The sequence below is a fragment of the Pongo pygmaeus genome, chromosome 10 (genome assembly GCF_028885625.2).
Source record: "Pongo pygmaeus isolate AG05252 chromosome 10, NHGRI_mPonPyg2-v2.0_pri, whole genome shotgun sequence".
In the NCBI taxonomy this organism is placed as follows: domain Eukaryota; kingdom Metazoa; phylum Chordata; class Mammalia; order Primates; family Hominidae; genus Pongo; species Pongo pygmaeus.
In genome coordinates this window covers 31,821,904-31,843,995 of record NC_072383.2, presented here as the reverse complement: position 1 = coordinate 31,843,995, position 22,092 = coordinate 31,821,904, and the positions used below count along the sequence as shown (strand labels likewise).

The window sequence follows — 22,092 nt, the reverse complement described above, 5'->3', positions numbered from 1 at the left end:
ACTCTGGAGTGCTAAGAAGTTTATATTTTATCTTGAAATTGATGAGAAATCAAGGAAGAGACATAGTAATATTAACTTTTCAGAAACTTTCTTCTGATGACAGTGTGAATAATGGATTAAAGAGGGGCAGTACTGGAAGCAATTAGACATGTTAAATTCACTGTGCAGCACTTTTGCATCCAACTGAGGGGGAAGCTTTCAAGCCACCAAGTTTTCAGCCGCATGTTTTCTACTCTGTCGATTGAACTCAGTTAATTGACCCAATCTATCTTAATTATCTGCTCCTGAAAAGATCACATCCCCTCAGCTGTGTTTTGCCCACATCATCATCTTTATTAAATGTAATTAGAACCCTCTCTTCTGGGTTAACCTCAGGAAAAACCAGCTCCTTAATATTTTCATGCCATTGAAATTGTGGCGCCAGATATGGCCACAGTGGAGAGAAACAGTATAACTTTTCTCCTTACCTTTCACTACATTTTTGAGAAGGTCTGAAAATTTTTCATAAAACTCTCAGGGATGTAGTTTTCAGTTTCTGTGACCTTTGTCTTTCTGAAATGGGAGAGGTTCCCTTGTCCCCCTCACACGGCCTGCATTGGGGGTGTGGCTCGCTTCTTCAGTGCCCCGCTGCTCAGACCTCTAGAGAAGCATACAGACGGGCAGGCTGTGGGGCTCCGACCCCTTGACAGAGTCTAGGGGTGAATGTTTACAGCTCCTGAAGCCCCAGTGGGTGTGTGTTACAGGATGCTTTTTTAGTTTGCCTATAGGGGGCTTGTGTTAACCAGCTCAATTAGACCCTCTACCTTGTCGCGAAGACAGCGAGCTTTCTGTATCTTGGGTTCTTGCCTTGGTGTACCAGAAGAATTGGATCACACGTGGGCTTGGAGAATTGAGTGCAAAGTTTTATTGAGTGGAAGTAGCCCTCAGCAGATGAGGCACCCAGAAGGGAAATGGTTTTCCCGTGGAGTTGGGCCGCTTGGCGGCCCGGGCTCTTTTCCGACTGCCCAGGCCAAACTCCGCGTCGTTCTGCCCGTGAATGGCCTGCGGATGTGCCAGCGAGCTCCTCTTCTTCCACTCTTATGCTCCTCTGGATGTCTGGCTGCCTGTGTGCCTGCCTGCTAGGGTCTGGGGTTTTCATAGGCACAGTATGGGGGAGTGGCAGGCCAGGGTGGTCTTTGGAAATGCAACATTGGGGCTGGAAAGCAGACGTGCCAGTCCTCACCTAGGTTGGTGACCTAGGGACCACACACTCCTCTACCCAGCACTTCACTTCGCCCATCCCTATCATTTAAAGGGACCACGCTCTTCCCTTTCCAGCACTCCCCTATCATTTCTACACTGTAAATATCTTTTTTATATTTGTCTCATCTATCAGGTTGTGAATTCCTTCACGTTAACTTGCATGGAATTCATCTTGTTGTAATGTGGTACCTAAAAATCCTAGTACTCTGGTTCAAAAATATATGTTTAACAAATGTTCAGTGAAAGCGAATGAATGAATGAAAGATGACTCCCACACACGGAGGAACCCTGTCTTCCTGTAAGGTACATGATTTGAAGGTCCCAGCAAGTCTATCTTGGAACAGACCCAGTTGCGATGCCCATACAGTTCTCGGACTAACAAAAAGTGTCACACCATCCAGATATGCTTAATTTGGAAGCAGCTGTAAGGAGACTCCCGGCCAGCTCAAGTTTCCTCACCTGGGAAGAGGCGGGAGGCTGTTTACCGTACGGGAGCATGGCGGCCGCCTGCCTGCGTTCGGGAGCGCAGGTTCCTTTCCGGGAAAGAAGCCTAGGTCGTTTTCCGTACAGCAGCGTGGCGGCCGCCGACGGGAGGCGGTCATGGCATCACGCCCGGGGGAAGAGGCCGCCGTAAAGGAAGCTCTGCTTCCTCTTCTTCCTTCTCCCGCCTCCCACCGGCTGTCGTAAAAGGGTGAATGGAGAGAGAGTTGTGGGGGGGAAAAAGGGAGGACAGGGGGCGCGGAGTCAGAGTGGCGCAGCAAGTGGCCGCAGGTGGCGACGGTGGCGGGGGGTGGGGTGTGAGGTAATCCAGGGGTCGTGGAAGAGGAGGCTGAGAGGGTCAGACGAAAACTAAAGCTGCAGTCCGGCCTACTGTTCCGGGGGCCGCGGAGCCCCCACCCGGGGAGATGGACCTCAACCGGATCATCCAGGCGCTGAAGGGCACCATCGACCCGAAGTTGCGGATTGCAGCCGAGAACGAGCTCAACCAGGTGAGGAGAGGGCCTTCGGCGACCCTCTTCCGCCGAAGGGGCGCCCCTGCCGGCTGGCCGGGCTCCCCCTCCCCGGCGCCCCTCGTCCTCACCCCCACCGGGCTGGGACTGACGCCTCACGGCTGGTCCCTCTCTCCGCCCCCGCTGCCCCCCGGTCCAGTGGAGCAGGGCTCCCAGGATCTTTGCCGAGCAGCTCGCGCACCTGTTGGCCACCTTTGCACCTTTTCGTGTCGTCTTCCTTCTCCAGTGCAGTTTGTTCTGCCCACTTGGTCCGCAAGAAGCAGTTTTTGCAACCTGTGCTAGTGTTTTCAGGGTGTGATTTCTTTTCCTTAAGTGCGCGGACTTGGGGAGCAGGTGGGAATTTTACTTACAATTCAAATCTGAGTTCAGCTTTTCTCCAAACCCAGCCCTTTTTAGGTGTTGCTGTAGAGCACGCTGCCCACCGCCTCCTCCTGTCGGGTTGGCAGGACTGTTTTGACACCGATTGGCCGAGTTTTCCGGAGCGCTGGGCAGTGCTGTTGGGAGAGTGCTCTGGGAAGAATAGGCAGTTTTCATGGTGATACTGCTTTATCTAAGACACATCAAAGTAAGATGTGTTTGGAGAAATTTCTTATAAATGCTAAAATGTGTAAGACTTCTTTTTTTTTCCTCCGTCTCCTGTTCTTCCTAATTAGCCTTGACGTCTTTCCAGCGTTACCCCCACACTTCAAAATTTTAATGATCCCAAACTCCAGCTTATTTCTTCTTCCCTACCGGTGCTTTAAGAGCTACCACTGGGATGGAGCAACAGCTGTTTTAGGTTGTGATGACCTGTAAAATATAAATATTCCAAAATCAGCGGTTCTCAAAGCGTTGCCCAGGACCTGGAGCTTCAGCATCACCTGAGAACTTACAAATTATGCAAATTACGGGGCTTCAGTCCAGACTTAACGAATCAGAAACTGTGAGGGTGGGGCCAGTTGTCTTTTAACTAGCTCCCCCAGGTGATTCTGTGCCTCCTGAAGTGTGACTAAAGTGTGACTGTCCTAAGTAAATGTTTCTGTTGTAATTGACTTTAAAAAGCTGCGTGTTGGGAATCTTTGAAAAGGATTATTTTAATAGGAAATCTAGGTGGAGTTTGGAGTAGGTATAAATGCAGGATTCCCCAGAGATAAAAGGGAGAGTGAAAACACTGCCAATGGAGAGGAGGTTGGGTTGAACTAATGCCCAAAGATAATGTACTGGTGCCTGAAAAAGAAATGGACTGTCACTTAGAATAGGGGGAAGTTAAAGTCAGTACCTGTCCCAGGCTTTGCAGAGTAAAAGTACTGTATGTTGGCTGGCTGGAAGAATAGTAATCCAGGGGTTAGTTAGGAAGAACAAAGCAGGAGCTGAATTTGCAGTCCACTAGTATGAACAGGGGAGTTGGCCTGTTTATGAGCCCCTTCTCACAACGAGGCCAGGTGTTTCTTTGATATCAGGTTACACTTCCCTGCCCTTCACCTAACCTTCATTTCTTTCTGGTTCATCAGTATATAAGTACAGTTGATGTTATAGAAGTGGAAAAAGTACATGAGAAAGCCTGCAGAACTAGGAGACGTTTAAGACCCAATCCTATTTTTTTTTCCCATGGTATTTCAGACAAAAGCAGGCACGTTCAGGGTGGTATGGCTGTAGACTCTTGATGGTAGTTCAATCCAAATCCATTCCGTCATCACTCTGCCCTGCCCCATAGTGTCCCACCTCATCACAGACTGTGATTTCCCCAGCAATTTCTAAAGGTAGCTTATTGCTGTACCACTCATTTAGCATTTATATTTTATATAAAGCATAGTGAAATGCTTTAAGGTTTTTTGAATCGGCTGTAAGTAGAACAAAATATAATGTCACCTAACCGTGTAGTAAAACATGCTTATGATGATGGGTTTTGCCTGCTTGTCCTTTGCCACCACTGTAACATCCGACTTTGTTGGATAAATGGGTGGGTAAATCACCATAAGTGGTTATGGTCCACCTCTTTGACTTTAGTCTAGGTCTCCCCTTAGCAAGTATGTTCTGCATAGGGAATGGGAGCAGCTTCTGCGGTATACTGATGGATCTGTCAGTTGCCGTTTAGAAAAATAAGCAGCTTCTGCACCACAGCCTGTGTTCCAATGGATAAATTCTCATTTGGAGCTATATAATTTTTTCAGGCCAGCATTTTTCTGTTACTAGTGAGTAGTTTTCTGACTGCTATTTGTGATATTGTTTCTGTGGGAAAATGTATTTGTAGTTTTATCTCAGGATATTGAGTGAACCCTATACATCTTATTTTCTATAGACCAGAAGTCCCATTAGAGGCAGCATAGAGGAATAGGAATGGGTAGGTACCTTGCTTAAGTAATTCATCCAGAAATGTGTCCTCTTTTAGTAAATTATCCTTCACATGGCCTCGGTAGGGAAATAAGTTTTTACTTTCATTGCCAAGCTTTGGAATCTCTGCTTTCCATGCATGTGTACGTGCCATTTTCATTACTCTTTATTAAGATAATTTGTTTATATAAATAGCACAGATATATTTATTGAGTTAATATATTGCAGATATTGGTAAAAGAGTTTGTTTCCATGGAGCTGGGGATACAGACAAGTAACTAATATAATTTCAGGTCGTAAGTGCTGTAGAGAGTAAAGCCCGAGCAAGAGTGTTGGGATGTATAGCCATTCTCTGAAGAATGGCATTGAGTAGAGAGTTGGATGTTGTGAAGGAATGGGCCAGGCAAAGAGCTGAGAGAGGAACAACGGTTCAGAAAAGTCCCTCAACTTGGCATGCTGGAGGGCTAGAAAGGTTAATGAAGCGGAGCAGTGAGTCAGAGGATGGGAGGAGACATCAGTTTTTTGCTTTATGAGTTCTCATAAATGCAGAATTTAGTTAAGCAAACTGGGTATTTGCAGAAAACTTCACAGATACAAAATATCCTCAGGAAATCATTGAGAAATTAGTCTTATTTATTTTTTAGAAACTTGAAGCCTCAAGAGGCACAAAGAAATTGAGTAACTATTTCTGAGTAAAGTAGTATGAAAATATATCTGACTTTATCTCTGAATGTTTTAGCTGGCCAAGTTAATATAGAATGAATCAATGCTGAAAGAAGACAAGGTTTCTGAAATTTTTTAAAATGGCAAACAGTTGCAAAAAGGGGAGTTTCAAAATGTGTACAATGGCAACAGTGTTGACATAAAAGTAGTCTCTGCAATAGGTATATTACTTTCAAATAAGTAGCATTTATTTAAGTGTAAAAGTTATTTTGTATGTGTGGAATAAGATTTTTAAAACAAATAACGGAAATCAGTTTTTTTATGATTAGAATAAACTGTATAGATGTTTTAATCTTTGATTCATGACAAGCTCTTTCAGTATTTACAAAGTTATAAACATGAGTTATAATGCATATGTAGAAGGTGAAGGCTGGGTGAATCTGTGTTAATTTTGCCTCCTATCAACTGTTAAAACAAATCTGTTTTCTTAAAAACTGCTTTAAAATTCTGATGGTTTCAATTATGGATAAAAAAGAATTTACATGCCACAGATTTGCGATCTGAAGACTACACAGGATGAAAGGAAGAAAATTATAATTCAAAATTTTTTGAAGGATATATAGGAAGATTTGGAAAGCACAGTGTTCTTGGATGAAAAGGATTAATACTTTTAAAATGCCAGTTGTCTCCAAATTAATTTTTTAATCAAACATTTACCTTCATAGATGCTATTTTAATTTAAAAAAATGAATAATATGCCCAAACCTAGCTGTGTATTGAAAGGGATACCCCCACAGATCCAGGCTCTGAGGAGAGGGGTGAGCTGAACAGACTCTCTGGGTCATTGTCTGGTTTGGCCTCACTGGAATTTGAGTCTTTTCAAATGAATGTCAGTGGACAAAGGCATATGTGGACTCTGGAATGTGACAGGACTGTAATATAGTCCAGGTACTGTACATCTGGATATAACGTGATCCGAAGGAGTGGATGCTCTGTATTTTTTTTGCTTTGAAGGTCCCCATCGCCAAACTCAGGAGCAGATCAAAGTAGAGCACACCTGTGGGATGAAGTGACCCAGGCCACAGGGTAGAGCAGGAGCTTCATCCCCACAGGCTCACTTAGGCATTAACTGTAAAAGATAGTACAGCAGTAGAGGGCAGCTGGTGATGACAGCGCGCTCAACCCCGTCTCGTGAGTCACACTGTTCCAATCTGGACTGGCTTCTCTCCATTGCTCATGCTCAACTTTGTAACATTATCTTCTCTGTTTTGCTCTGTTGGATCTCCTATTTCCTGTAGCCTTTGTTTTTTTGTTTTCTATTTGTCAAAAATACCATAAACAAAATTGAAGCACAAATAATCTAGGAAGAAATACTTGCCATGTATGGGTCAAATAAAAGACTGAGATTTTAAATTCATAAATAGCTCTTAGAATTTATTAAGAATAAAGCAAATACTCCATTTACAAAAGGATAAAGGGAGTAAGGAATTTGTAGAAAAAACAGCCAACAAAGAGGAAAACATCCAACCTCCTTAGTAATAGAGAAAATGCAATTTAAAACATTAATAAAATTTTAAAGTTTCAAAGGAATGATGATACCTGTATTAGATAGATGGACACTATCATATGCTGTTGTTGGGAGTGTAAATTGGTATACTGCTTCTGGAGACCATTCTGACAATATGTTAAAAAAACATAAAAATGTTCATATTCTTTTATTCATCAGTTTCTGCTCAGGAAAGTTTTTTGACTTGAAGTATTTTAGTAATCTTCATTTTGCGTTGAAGGGTTTGTCTCAGTTTAAAAGTTTTTCTTTTATTTGGACAGTAACGTATTCAGTAACCGGTGCTAACTTATAAGCTACTCACTTATATTGCCCTATTTTATAAAACATTTCTTTGTAATTTCAGTCCTACAAGATTATCAATTTTGCCCCCAGTTTACTTCGGATTATAGTCTCTGACCATGTGGAATTCCCAGTACGACAGGCAGGTGAGTTGGTTTTTTATCCTTTATAAATTTATTTATAGGTGAGAGTAGAATGAGAGTTTTATTTTAATTTTACATATCTGTAATTTATTGAAAAATTCGGAAGCACTAGCACTCATGAAGTATTTCCAGTGACTTAAAAACTCACTTTCTTTTTCCCCAGAAATTTAGACGTAGATACTGAGCTCTCAAATATCTTCTAGCTCTTTTTTTTTTCCTCCTCTCCCTTTTACCCACCAATTCCTTGCCTCTGTAACTTTGCCCTTATTTTTGTTAGCTTCCTCAATTTTAATAGCTGATCTCTCTAATGTTTTATGATTTCTGGTAGCCTAGCCTCTGGGCCCATAGATTAAAACCATGAATTTATATATGTGAATTCGAGCTCTGTTACGTGGCAAATCATGGAGGTAATGTGTTGCACAGGTGTTCCTAACCCAGGTGACTGCGGAGCAGGACTATGTTTTAAACATGAAACTTACTTTTAAGTCTGTGGGATCTTAGGTTGTTTCATGATGTTGTACATTGTTCTTTTATCTTGTTTTTTTTATGGACTGGTCATTGGAGCCCAGAAGATTAAAAATTAGAGCCTTAGAGGATCATGAATTTTCAAAAGATAATAATCAAAAGCTAAAGGAGGTAAACGACAATAGCTAATTAAAAATAAATATTTAAAAATACTTGTTATGTAAGTGACATATACACGTAAGTAATTTGGACAATTTAGAAGAATACAAAGAAGGAAGTAAAATTACCCAACATTCATCACTCAGAAATGGCCATCATTACTCAGAAATGACCATCATTAACGTTAGGTGAACATTAGCCTTTCCATGTGTTCACGTAGAAGGATAGATGAACAGTTTCAGAGAAATGGGGTCATAATCTACATGCTGATGAAAGTATTTAATTTGAACATAGAATAAAAAGATAAAGAAATATTAAGCTTTGGGAAGATTTATAACACTATATATGATTTCCTAAAAGATCCCTTTGTGGTTAAGATAAAAAAGAAAATCCTATGGAAAAACACTGATGTTGGAATTATTTTTTGCTTTTATAAGGTTTACAAGACTTCTGTGTAAATTTTTGAAACCACAATTCGCACTTGTTTCATCTTTGTTTTATAAAATAGGGCTGTTCTGGAATAACATTTTGTTGAATGGAACCTATTTTAAAAACCTAAGTGTTTATAGGGCCATTGTAAAGTTCCTATGAAGCATTTAAGAAATAACATTTTAAAAGATCTTAAAACAAGTTTTTACATTAATGTCTTCCTTTAATGACATGGAAACATTAGAAAAACACAGTTTATACCTTACATTGTTCTTAATACACCCAAAGATGACTGCCATCAGCTTTGATGCATGGCTCTCCAATTCTTTTGTTTATATTACACATGCTATTTTACAGTTTCCTTTTTTTCATTTAACCATGTACCCTTGAAGATTGCTCCAAGTCAGTGCACATAGATATTTCATTCTTTATAACAGCTGTGCAGTATTTCCTTATATAAGAATTACTATGGTTTACTTAAACAATTTGATATTGAGAGACATTTCGCTTATTGTCTTTTTTTTCATTGTTGATAGAAGCAATGCTAAATGAGTGTCATTTGATATGTATCTAGGTACTTGTGGGAATGTTTTTATAGAATAAGTTATAACAAGGGAAATCCTTGGCTAATGGATATTCATGACATTTAGAATTTAGAGTCTTCTCACTAAGTTGCTTTTGCTTACATTTTCTACCAACAGTGCATTAGAATGCTAGGTTCCCCAAATCCTCACCAACTCTGTACAACTTAATGAAGTTTTGATGTAAAATGTAAACAGCATTGAAAGGCATTTTTTTCTTCATAATTTGTTTTTTCATAATTTAGATTTCAAATCTGTTAACTACAAGATAAAGTTTATCTTGGTGATTATTTCCTAACTTATTAGGACAGCCTTCTTAGAGCAGCCATTTTTATCATACAATCTGAAATACATTTATAAAATTCTACATTATAACCTAAACTTAAGTGGTATTTATAAATTTTCTGCTCTGTTTAATCTATTATTAAAATACAAGGATGCTCCAAGACACCTAGACAGATAATTTATCTTTAGCATGACACTTAAAAAAGAATGTTGTGATTTTTGCTTTAAAAGAAAGCCTGTATAAAGCTGTAAAAAAAAAAAAAAAATGCTAATGCTAAGTGGAAATACATCTGCAAAATACTTTTTCTCTTTTGCTTGTGGGCAGTCTAAAGTGTTCTTGCTACCATCAAGCTTGCTCACTGCTGAATGTCCTTTCTTACCTTACTGTGAGTTTTCAAGAAACAGGAAAAAATTAAGTATTTTGATGTTGCCAAGCAAAACAAAAAAATTTGAATGTTTGGTCTGCTGCTTTTCTTTTGAGGTGTTGATAAGCATAATAGCATTATTAATATTATCATGTGTGGTGAAGGAAGCCTATCTTAAATTTAGGATAGTTATGATCTGGAATTTCAAATCACTTTTGTTGCTAATTTTTTACTTCTTACCTCTGAAATGAAGAGACTCTTTGGTAAAATTTCTTTAATATATGTAAATTTAGGCTCAGAAATGTACTTTCTTCAGTGCATTTTGGAGTTGCTACGAGAAGGAGAGAGTAGTTTGGATTTAAAAATGGTGGTTGAGAGGTATTAGACCTGAAGAGGTCATCAGTGGTGACAAATGTGGGACTGTCATTTAAAAAAATAGCATGGTTTTTGATTTCTATAAGTTTGCCTGCTCCTTGTTCTTTCTTTTTGTTTGTATTTCCAAAGGATGGACAGGGAGAAGATATAACAATTCATTCTGTGGTTATTTGTTTAGAGGTTATTTGTTAAGATTGATCTGAGCATTGCAGAGTGCAGAACCTAGAAATAAACAGAAAGATGCCTCTGTTAAAGTCCAGAAGCACTTTAAGAAGCTTTTATTAACATTCATGCATTTTATTTGTAGAAAGCTTTGTAGCTTGTACTCAGAATCTATTTAATATTATTTTGATAGAATTGACACATTTGTTGTCTAATCTAGCCTTTCACAGAGTAATAAGGGAGAGAAGGGCTACAAAATTACAATGAAAAACAGCAAGACTTACAAACATCAACTCAAAAGCATGACATTCTGCCCACTGAGATAACAGTACTTTCTCCACTTTGAGGTTATGAAACCCAATTGACTTCTGTAGCTGTGTCTCTGGGTCCAGCGCTTAAGTGACGATTCATTGTGCTGAAGGAGAAAAGTGCGTGTGTGTTTTTAGAAAGTTAATTTCAACTTAGATGCTTAAAATGGTGAGTGGATTTTGTAGGAAAACTATCTTAGAGCAGCCATTTTTATCATAGAATCTGAAATACATTTATAAAATTCTGCATTATAACTATCCTAAATTTAAGTGCCATTTGTAAATTTTCTACTCTATTTAATCTATTATTAAAATACAAGGATGCTCTAAGACACCCAGACAGATACAATAAATTTAATATTTCCTTTATGAATTGGATTAAGATGATATTAGTTCTTTGTTTCTTAGTTCTGTCAAATGGTTTGTATTTAGGTACTTGAATTAAATGATTAAAGGGAGGTTTTTTAGATTGTTGGTTGATATGGTAACAGTTATCTTTGGTATTTTTCCTTTATCCTTAGTAATCCATAATTATCCATCATAGTAATTAAAATTTTCTTTTTAATATATTTTCAATTTTATTTTACCTCATTGTACATTTATTTAGGCATATACAAATTAGTATGCCTTTTTTAAAGCCTGTCTTGTTTGATGCACCATAATTTTTAAATTATAACTTTTCAGTTATAAAATTAATATTAATAGTATTTAATGACTAAATCATAAATAAGTCCATGATTTTACCGTGTCTGTATTTTTACTGTCTAAAGGTTGCTTTTCTTTGTTTTCAAGACTATTTCTATAGGGATCAAAATGATTTTGTGAATAATATAGTTGATTTTTCTTTTTGCCAAGATTGATCCTGTGAAATCAGGCTGGGCGTTCATGCCTGTAATCCCAGCACTTTGGGAGGCTGAGGTGGGTGGATCACTTGAGCCCAGGAGTTCAAGACCAGCCTGGGCAGTATGGCGAAACCCTGTCTCTACAAAAATACAAAAAATTAACTGGCGTGGTGGTGCACGCCTGTATTCCCAACTACTTGAGAGACTGAGGTGGGAGGATCACCTAAGCCCTGGAGATGGAGGCTGCAGTGAGCTGTGATTGTGCCCCTGTACTCCAGCCTGGGCGATAGAGTGAGACCCTGTCTCAAAAAAACCCCTAAATCCTGTGAAATCAGTCTGAACTGCTGACAGGTTGGTTCATATCCTTAGATCATTCATTCATTATTTTTTGAATAGTCTATACATTTTTATTGAATGTGTACTCTTTGCCAGTCACTGTTACGTAATATAATGACTATACCCGATACAACATGGTACCTAGTCTAGAGCCTGTGTGGTCTGAATTAAAAACAAGTTAGGGAAAAAAGAAAGCCCTAACACACATCCCCCTTTATATAATGTTTGTTTTCACCCAAATAAATTGAAATCATAGATGGAACAGTTTTTCAGAACTTTAGCTACTCAAAACTAATGAAAGAGGAGCTTACCAGATGTCAAGTTCATAATTTCACTAAATTTCTTTTATGTTTTAGCTAATGTAGAATGTATTGGTGTATTCTTTATGGTATAGTGCTTTGACTACCCAATTTAGTTTTTTTTTTTTTGTTCTTTTTTTTTTTTGACGGAGTCTTGCTCTGTTGCCCTGGCTGCAGTGCTGTGGCATGATCTCAGCTCACTGCAACCTCCACCTCCTGGGTTCAAGCAATTTGCTGGAATTACAGATACCTGCCACCATGCTTGGCTAATTTTTGTATTTTTAGTGGAGACGGGGTTTCACCATGTTGGCCAGGGTGGTCTTGAACTCCTGACCTCAGGTGATCCGCCTGCCTCGGCCTCCCAAAGTGCTGGGATTACAGATGTGAGTCACTGCGCCGGGTCACGAATTTAGTTATATGTTAAAAGTTGGGTGGGGAAAGAAGAGAAGCTTAAGGGAAGAAAGTTATGCTGCTTTGCAAATCATGTATCTTTATTCTTTACACACACACACACACACACACACACACACACACATTAAGTATTTACTTACATTCACTGTTCAACTGGGATGGTTAGAAAGCTTTACATTCTGGCCAGGTGCAGTGGCTCACACCTGTGATCCCAGCACTTTGGGAGGCCGAGGCAGGCAGATCACCTGAGGTCAGGTGTTCGAGACCAGCCTGGCCAACATGGTGAAATCTTGTCTAACTAAAAATACAAAAATTAGCTGGGTGTGGTGGCACACGCCTGTAATCCCAGGTATTTGGGAGGCTGAGGCAGGATAATCGTTTGAACCTGGGAGGCAGAGGTTGCAGTGAGCCAAGATCTTGCCACTGCACTCTAGCCTGGATGACAGAGAAAGACCCCGTCTCAAAAAGAAAAGAAAAGAAAAGCTTCACATTCCTTCTTAAAATGCTGTAGCAGTGTGTCAGCCTGTTTCTTTCAGAAGCCTTTGGTTAAAGGTAGAAAACGATTAAAAAGAATAGAACAAAATCAGATTATGTATTTTGATAGATGTGAACATATAAAAATTTCCTGAGCTTTTTTCCAAAAATTTTTGACGGCTGATGTTCATTTCCCTATTATATTTACAAGTAGTAAATATTTCAAAAAGGTTGGATGAAAATTACCAATACTATAAAAAGAAGAGATACTCCAAAATGCTAGTGTTTGATAGTAGCCAGTGGGAAAACAAAAAACAAAAAAAGCCGTCTTCATGAAGGAAAGTAGAACTTTACCTGTTGTTACCTCAGAATTAGGCATTGCGAAAAGTATGATTTTATGATCTCAAAGTATGTTTACTATGCATTATTTCTAGATAATTTTCCTGTCCTGTAAGCTCTGGGTCTTGACTTAATGAAATGTTTTCTGCTTAGACTAGCTGAAGTGAAACCTTTAAATTCTTATCCACTTTCCCTTCCTGATTTGGTTGTTTATACCTGTAAGAGTATCCATTTTTGCTGGGTTTCATGTTTAACACAGAAGGGTGTGGACTTTCATGCTCTGTAAGGCTGAATTAAAGCCATCCTTTTTGGTACTGCTACATTAGCATTTTTTCTCAAACTCAGCTGCCATTTACCTGAAGAACATGGTGACACAATACTGGCCAGATCGAGAACCTCCACCAGGAGAAGCAATATTTCCATTCAACATTCACGAAAACGATCGCCAGCAAATACGTGATAACATTGTGGAAGGAATAATTCGGTCTCCAGATTTAGTGAGGTATGTGGTGCTATATCTTTATGATTACTAGAAAGCATGAAATGCTTAGATCTGAGGGTAGGTGCTGTTGGATCTAATCCTCGGCCTCATGTTTCATTTTCTAAAGAGATAAAGTAATAAAGAGGGACACTCAAAGAATATTATTTTACTTAGTGGTCTTTGCATTTGTAATTCTTTGCCTCAAGATATTTTGGAAAAGATTTTGTTGCCATATGTTGCCACAAAAAGAGGTAAGATTTAAAAAAAAATCATACTTAACCAAAACAATTGTGTAAGTCTTGCTACTTAAATGACCTTTATTCTTAGTAATGGTCTCTTGAGTGTTTTTACTACCTGCTTTTCTTTTCTTTGATACAGAGAGATTGATTCTGGGAATTTTTACCTATCACCTGTCTTAATCTTTCCCTGTATTTTTATTCACATTTATGAATTGAGCATGCTTTCCTTCAGAGAAGACAGGATAGAGTAGGTATAAACTAGAAGAACTGTCTCCAGTTTTTCACAGTCATAGATTAGATGCTGTAGAGCAGTAGTGTCCCTCAGAACTTTCTGCAGTGACAGTGTTCTGTGTCAGTGCTATCTAATATTAGCCACATGGCATCAATGACTGTTGAGCACTTGAAATGTTGCTAGTGTAACTGAGGAACTGAATTTTTAATTCCATTTACTTTTGATTCATTTAAAGTGTGCATATGTAACTAGCAGCTGCTCTATTGGACAGAGCAGCTGTAGAGTCATAAAAATTTTGCAATCTTAAAATAGGAGAAACAAATTCTTTTCAACATACAAGATAGTAATTAGGTATCTTTTGAAAATGGAGGGACAAATAGGTGAAAACAGAGGTAGAGGAATGAAATTTTTTAATGTCAAGAGGTTGAATATAACGTTAGCCCTGAGTATCTAATAGCCATCATGACATAAGCAGTGGAAAAGGAAGGAAGTACGACAGGTAACAGGAAGGAGAACAAACATTGAACTTTTAGAGCAATTAATTTGTTAAGAGGAGAAAATAGGTGTGCTGGTTAAAAAAAAAATCACTATTATTCTCATTGGTTGCCCAAATGCCAGTCATGGGACTGATACCCCTGTGGTACCATCATGTATCCATTTATTTTCAAAATCTTAAATTTTCAGATCTCCCTTAATCTTCGAGTGGTTCTACACAGTAATGCATGAAGGATGGCCTTTCATAACCATCCTTTGCTTGGAATGAGAAAGGACTGGGAGAATCAACCTGAAGATGAAATTTTAAAAAATGAAAAGCTTCAGTTTTATTGTATACAAATATGACATTTATTGTTTAAAGGAGCAGCTACTACTGGCACTAAAGGAGATCTTTTATCTTTATTATGGGACAGTTCTCTGTGGCTTTGCTGCTTTTATGTCCTTAAGGCTTAATTATAATCATTGTTGAAATTTCTTCCACCTATTCTCAAAGTTTAAGAGTATTACAAAGGGATTTTTCAAATAGATTTGATAACGTGAAGAAAAGGCATCATTTTGTTTAATTTTACCAGTTTAAGTGAATCTGAGTTACTGGTTGTTCAACTGAAAATGCTTTATTTTTTTTTTAGTTGCACTGTGGAATCCTAATTTTGCCAGGTTTGTTTTCTAACCATTTGAAAATGTCACGTAAGGTCATATTTGGTGATAACATTGAATTGATAGTTTGTAGAAAAGAAATTTTTCCCCCTATTTTCTTTTCAGTTCCAGTTAAAGTTGAAATCTCATTGAGGAAATGATTATTGATCTATGTTATCAGATAACTTATTTTAGCATTTAACTTTGTGGTTTTATTAAAGGAATATTTCCTTTTTCTGTTTTATGTCTCTTCTGTTGCCTTTTTCATTTATTTCTTTGGAAATAGCTCTTAGCTCTCCTCTTCAGGAATTGCCTCACTAATACATGTTTGTTTCTTATACTTGGGGTACAAAAATTAGTATCTCAGACTGCTATGGATAGATTCAACATACGATGTTGGGTTTTAATTGATAATGGATGAGTTCAAGGTTTTGGCCCATAGAGAAGCTTCCCACCATTATGTAGGCCTTCTTTGTACTTACTTGTACCATCTTTAGACTAGGTTTGTCTGTTTGAAGTGTTATTTTTTTCCCCATTTAGGATATGGTAACCAAAATATGAGATATAATAAACTGGGAAATTTTACAGAGTGGAGGTAGATTCATTGGAGTTCTTTGAAAATTTTAAACTATTAAAAAAATTTTTTTAAACTGTGTTTAGGATAAGATAGTTTGAAAGGTTTCATTCATTTTAGAAACTCACCCATTCTGTTTATTTTCAACAAGTTGAGCCACTGAGGATGTTTTTTAGATATGTCTTTTTTCCCCTACCCCACATATATAATACAGGTAAATAGAAGATAACAAACTTTTATGTAAAATATTAGCAGTCTTTGAAACATAGTATTTATAACTACTTAGATTTTGGACTTTTCTTCCCTACCTTGTAGAGTCCAATTAACAATGTGTCTCCGTGCCATCATAAAACATGATTTTCCTGGTCACTGGCCAGCAGTGGTCGACAAGATAGACTATTACTTGCAATCACAGAGCAGTGCAAGCTGGCTTGGCAGTTTGTTATGCCTGTATCAACTGGTGAAGACATATGAGTAAGTTGGTTTCCATTGGCTGAAGAAAGCAGCCTTGTGTAACTTAGAAATAATTAAGTTGCAAAGAGTGGTCTGTTGTGGATGTTCTGCACAGGTTATCAGATTAGTTTGGGAAATGTTGGGTTAAACATGCTTAAATGTGTTTATTTGCTGCAGTTATTGAAATAAACTTTAATGTGCTGATGGATATTGCTAACCTCTGAGACAGTGATATAATATGAAGCACATCTCAAACTTGTTAGTTGCACAGTACCATTTATTAACAGCTTTCCTTGGAAACTCTGATATAGAGATACCTTAATATTTGTCTTCTAGGGAGTATATTAAGTAAACCAAAACATTTACTTTTTTGGATGCAAGATAGAAAATGTTAACGTTTCTTTGCTAATGACATTCTCTTCCATAAAAGCAGCTTGGGTAGGTAGAGGACTAATAGCACACTTAAGAGTATTGCTTTCTGGTTTCTAGGAAGATTGCTACATGTGTATATAAAGTCCTGTAGTTCTTCTTTTAAACTGGCTAGTTCCTACTCTACTTATGGAATTTATAGAACATGTTTTAGATTTATGGCAATTAAAGTGATCTAAGAGCACCTAAATTGTAAACTATTTTAACTGCTCAATTCAGGGTAATATAATAAAAAAAAAATTCCCCCCCATATTATTTGTTACATAGTTTGTCTATTTAAAATAGCATAGCAACTTATATTTTATAGTAAGAATTTAGGCTGGATGAAAATTAATTTAAATACTAGAAACATTCATGTAGGAAAACTGCAAAATGGTCTTGGATTGTTTTAAACTAGTCTAAATCTTTCCAGAAAGATTTTAGGTGTTGTGCCTAAAACAGGATGTGTTATTTTAAATTTCTTTTCAACTTAATTTTAGCAATTCAAACAAACTACAAGCCAATGTTAATGATTTTGTTTTGTTAGTTTTATGTATTTAAAAAATATTTTGTAATTTATTGTTGATGGTTCTTTGGGTGGGAAAAATTACTTTTCTGTTTTTGTCTTTGCTTATGTAGATATAAGAAAGCAGAAGAGAGAGAACCTCTTATAATAGCAATGCAGATATTCCTGCCTCGTATTCAGCAACAAATCGTGCAGCTCCTTCCTGATTCCTCCTATTATTCTGTATTACTGCAGAAACAAATCCTGAAAATCTTTTATGCACTTGTTCAGGTAGGTTTCTATTGCAGAAAACAAATATGAAGTCCTGTATTTCTGCCTGACACATGGAAAGTGCTCAATAAGTGTCACTTATTATTAAAAATTATTTTGTATTGTCCCATATATTTCTTTAAAAAATGCTTATGAGGAACAGGTTCACAGAAATTAATTGCCCAAGATCGTCTCAATGGCATATCTGCCCCTATGTGCTTTTCACTCCAGTGTCTGAAATCATGTGTAAAGCAGAACCAGGGTAGGTAAACCTACCTGCTCTAAAACCTGATTACTTGACTTATCTGTCCTGTAGCATTCCTGCCTATAGATTAGTTATGATTACAAGAGAAGAAGAAGGAAAAGAAGAAGAGAGTCCCTCTTCTATAGGGAAATCATATTGATGGTAGTTTCTTTGCATTTGACTCAAAGCTAACAGAGGATTTAGGGCTCATTTTCCTTGGTTTAAAATACTGCCTAAAAAAAAATCTGAATGCTATAAGGGATACCAACATGGGAATCCAGAAAGAAATGAGAAGATAGAGATGAAATATGTTTGAAATATAAAAATATTTAACATCAAATCCTTGAAAGACTTGGGTAAATTATTTAGGTCTGATTGGAGGTAGAATAATTGTTTTCAGTCTTAACTGTTTGATGAATGAATTAAACTCTATTACATGCTTTCTAGTTGAATTTGTCATGAGAAGAGGATGGTTTTGTTGAGCTCAAAAACCAAGATAGTTTGGATCCATCCTTGGCTTTTCATTGACTTAGATACTTAAGCTATTTCAAAATATTTTATTTTAATAAAGATTTATATTTTTATTAAAGCTTCATCTTTTAAACTTTTAATAGGGATAGTCTGAGGCAGATTTTTTTTCCCCCAGAGCAGCCTTTTTGCAGGGAAAGAGAAGAGGGAAGGAGGCAAATGTGAGAAGAGAAGAAACTAGAATACTAGGAAAATATGTTCTCTCACTTGTTTTGAAATAATATTCAGAGGCCAGACTTCCTTTTTCTATTGGGAGAAACAGCTAGAAATTGGGAAGTAAGACAAAGGCTGATGAAATAATTTTTCTAAAGCCTCTACCTCTAATTGGTTTGCTAAGAGGACAGAATCTACATATTTTTCTCAGTCTATACTTGCTAAAAACCTGAAAAACCTCAACATTTGTAACCATTTTGGTAATCTATTATGTACTAATACATTAATATTCTCCTCTGGGAAGTAGAAATTTAGAAGGCATTAGGAGCCACTATTACAATGCCAACATAAGTAAAAAGCAATAATATGAGAAGGAGCAGACAATTTTGTTTTTAAAAGTATGAGCAGCTGGGTGCGGTGGGTCAGGTCTGTAATCCCAGCACGTTGGGAGGCCAAGGTGGGTGGATCACCTGAGGTCTGGAGTTCAAGACTGGCCTGGCCAACATGGTGAAACCCCATCTCTAGAAAAATACAAAAATTAGCCAGAAATGATGGCGGGTGCCTCTAATTCCAGCTATTCTGGAGGCTGAGGTGAGAGAATCGCTCGAACCCAGGAGGTGGAGGTTGCAGTGATCTGAGATTGCACCATTGCACTGCAGCCTGGGTGACAGAGTGAGACTCCGCCTCAAATAAAGTAAAAGTATGATACAACAGATCTTGTCTAAGTAGCATAATATTTGTACAGGACACTTGGATATTCTATACATAAGCTCAGCCTAACCCTCAGCCTACTTTTCTGTTCCCTATATCAAATCCAAATGGCTTCCAAATGCACTTAGAATAAAGTGCATTTGGAACTTTTTTTTTTTTTTTTTTTTTGAGATGGAGTCTCGCGCTGTCGCCCAGGCTGGAGTGCAGTGGCGCGATCTCGGCTCACTCCAAACTCCGCCTCCCAGGTTCACACCATTCTCCTGCCTCAGCCTCCTGAGTAGCTGGGACTACAGGCGCCCGCCACCACGCTCAGCTAATTTTTTGTATTTTTAGTAGAGATTGGGTTTCACCGTGTTAGCCAGGATGGTCTTGATCTCCTGACCTCATGATCCGCCCGCCTCGGCCTCCCAAAGTGCTGGGATTACAGGCGTGAGCCACTGCGCCCAGCGTGGAACTTCTTAATATAGCCCATGAAGCCCTTCATCTCCTCATCTTCTTCTCTTATTCCTACCTTTGTACATGTACAGTCATGTATTACTTAACTCTGGGGATGCATTCTGAGAAAATGCATTGTTAGGTAATTTTTGTCCCTCTGTGAACATTGTAGAGTGTACTTACACAAACCTAGATGCTATAGCCTGCTACATACCTAGGCTGTGTGTTGTTCCCAGGCTGCAAACCTGTACATGTTACTGTACCAAATACTGAAAGCAGCTGTAACTCAATGGTAAGTAATAGAAAAGATATGCTAAAAATACAGTATAAGATATTTTTTAAAAAGCACTCCTGTATTGGGTACTTACCATGAATGGAACTTGCAGGACTGGAAGTTGCGGTGGGTGAGGTAGTGGTGAGTGAATGTGAAGGCCTAGGATGTTAGTCTATGCTTATAAATGTTGAACATTTAGGCTACACTAAATTTATAAAATTTATCTGCAATAATAAATTAACCCTAGCTTAGCTTACTGTAACTTTTTTACTTCATAAACTTTAAATTTTTTTTTTTTTTTTTGAGATGGAGTCTCGCTCTGTCGCCTAGGCTGGAGTACAGTGGCACAATCTTGGCTCACTGCCACCTCCGCCTCCCAGGTTCAAGCAATTCTTCTGCCTCAGCCTCGATTTACAGACGCCTGCCATCACGCCTGGCTAATTTTTCGTATTTTTAGTAGAGACGGGGTTTCACTATGTTGGCCAGGCTGGTCTCAAACTCCTGACCTCGTGTTCCGCCCGCCTTGGCCTCCCAAAGTGCTGAGATTACAGGCATGAGCCACCACGTCTGGCCACACTTTAAAATTTTTAACTTTTTGACTCTGTTGTACTAACACTTAGTTTAAAATATTAACATGTTGTACAACTGTACAAAAATATTTTCTTTATATCCATATATTAAAAGGTTTTATATTTTAGAATTTTATTTTTTTTCAAACTTTTTCATTAAAAGCTAAGACACACCCACATTAGCGTAGGCCTATGCAGGGTCAGGATCATCAATATCACTGTCTTCCACTTCTGTATTCTGTCCTGCTGGAGTGTCTTCATTTCAGGGGCAATAACATGCATGAAGCTGTCATCTATGATAACAATGCCTTCTGGAATACTCCTGAAAGACCTACCGGAGGCTGCTTTAGATAACTTAAAAAAAAAAAAAGAAGGAGTACACTCTAATGATGAAAAGTATTGTATAGTAAAAATATAAACTAGTAGTATAGTTGTCATTACCAGTTACGTACTGTATAAAATTGCTATACTTTATACAACTGGCAATGCAGTAGGTTTATTTGCACCAGCATCACCACAAATATTTGAGTAATGCATTATGCTGTGACTTTAAGATGGTTACTATGTCACTAGGTGATAAGAATCTTTCAGCTCTGTTCTAATCTTATGGGACCATTGTTGTATATGCAGTCTGTCACTGACTGAAACATTTGTTACGTGGTGCATGACTTTATATACATTTTTTCCAGTTAGAGTGTAAACTTCGTGAGGGCAAAGATTGTCTCTTATTATGTCTGTAGCATGTAGCATGTAGCATGTTTTGTACTGAATGCATGTGGAGGCAATATCCCTCTTCTGCAACTCACAGTACAGCAGAGGTGAGCCATATATCTGTGTAGTACAAAGTGGACTGTAGTTATTATGCTACAGTGTAGAGGAAAGTAATTAAAAAAAAGTTTCATGAGTGTTTAATGAAATAAATATTTTCATCAAGGTGGTTAAAATGGAAAGTTTGACCCTCAAAGGGGTAAGTCATAAACATCACTCACTTAGAATCTCATGCTGAATAAATGAGACCTCAGTGGTATTCATTTGTTTTTCCTTTCAAAAAGTAGACCCAAGAAACAACTCATGGCAGGTAGTCTTCTAAATTTAAAAATTTAAGTCATATGAATCTATTTTAAGTTAGGTTGAACTATACAAGATTGCTATTTTCATTCTCAAATGTTAGCCGTTTCATATATTTTAGCCTTACAATATAGATAAAATTGATGATTTTTTTGGATGGGAAGAATTACTATTCATGTTGTTGTTGTTCTTCTCTTTTCCAGTATGCGTTGCCTCTTCAGCTAGTGAATAACCAAACCATGACAACATGGATGGAGATCTTCCGAACTATTATCGACAGGACCGTTCCTCCTGTAAGAAAAAGCTTTTCTCAAGAAAAATAGGGGAAATGGGTTTGGAATGTTTGTGGTAGACTGATTCATTATCCCTGACTGCTCTTTGAAAAAATTTACTACTATAATAAAATAAATTAATAAAATAATTCATAATACCATTTTTAGAAAGCTTAGAAAAGCAATTTAAATCCTACCAAAAATGAAAACTGTTTTTAAAACTTTATATTTATTTCTCTAGTCTTTTTTTTTTCCCTCTGCATCTATATACAACATATTTAATTTATAAAAGTAGTATATGTTGGCTGGGCATGGTGTCTCACACATGTAATCCTAGCACTTTGGGAGGCCAAGCTGGGAGGATCACTTGAGGCCAGGAGTTCAAGACCAATCTGTGCAACATAGTGGGACCTTGACTCTACAAAATGTAAAGAAAAAAGAAAAATAGCTAGATGTGGTAGCATGTGCCAGCTACTTGGGAAGCTGAGGCGGGGGGATCAC

The 22,092-nt window shown here is 37.8% G+C and overlaps 1 protein-coding gene and 1 long non-coding RNA gene across 4 annotated transcripts in view; one reads left to right on the top strand and one right to left on the bottom strand.

The window, feature by feature from the left end:
- The first annotated feature begins 1,799 nt into the window (after positions 1–1,799).
- The window catches only part of IPO8 (importin 8), a 67,219-nt gene continuing 46,926 nt past the window's right edge, over positions 1,800–22,092 (top strand). The window contains exons 1-6 of one of the 3 annotated variants that reach the window (XM_054442468.2): positions 1,800–2,231; positions 7,136–7,217; positions 13,390–13,546; positions 16,017–16,175; positions 17,202–17,358; positions 21,523–21,612. In XM_054442468.2, the coding sequence (XP_054298443.1) occupies positions 2,148–2,231; positions 7,136–7,217; positions 13,390–13,546; positions 16,017–16,175; positions 17,202–17,358; positions 21,523–21,612 (729 nt within the window). In that variant the 5' untranslated portion in view covers positions 1,800–2,147. The remainder of the gene's footprint in view (positions 2,232–7,135; positions 7,218–13,389; positions 13,547–16,016; positions 16,176–17,201; positions 17,359–21,522; positions 21,613–22,092) is intronic. The other 2 variants (XM_063672561.1, XM_054442469.2) reach the window with 2 other exon arrangements.
- LOC129009497 (uncharacterized) lies at positions 7,329–21,610 on the bottom strand. The gene is made up of 3 exons (XR_008492786.2): positions 21,447–21,610; positions 10,320–10,450; positions 7,329–10,095 (listed from the first exon to the last, which is right to left on the bottom strand). It is a non-coding gene; the product is annotated as an uncharacterized LOC129009497 (long non-coding RNA).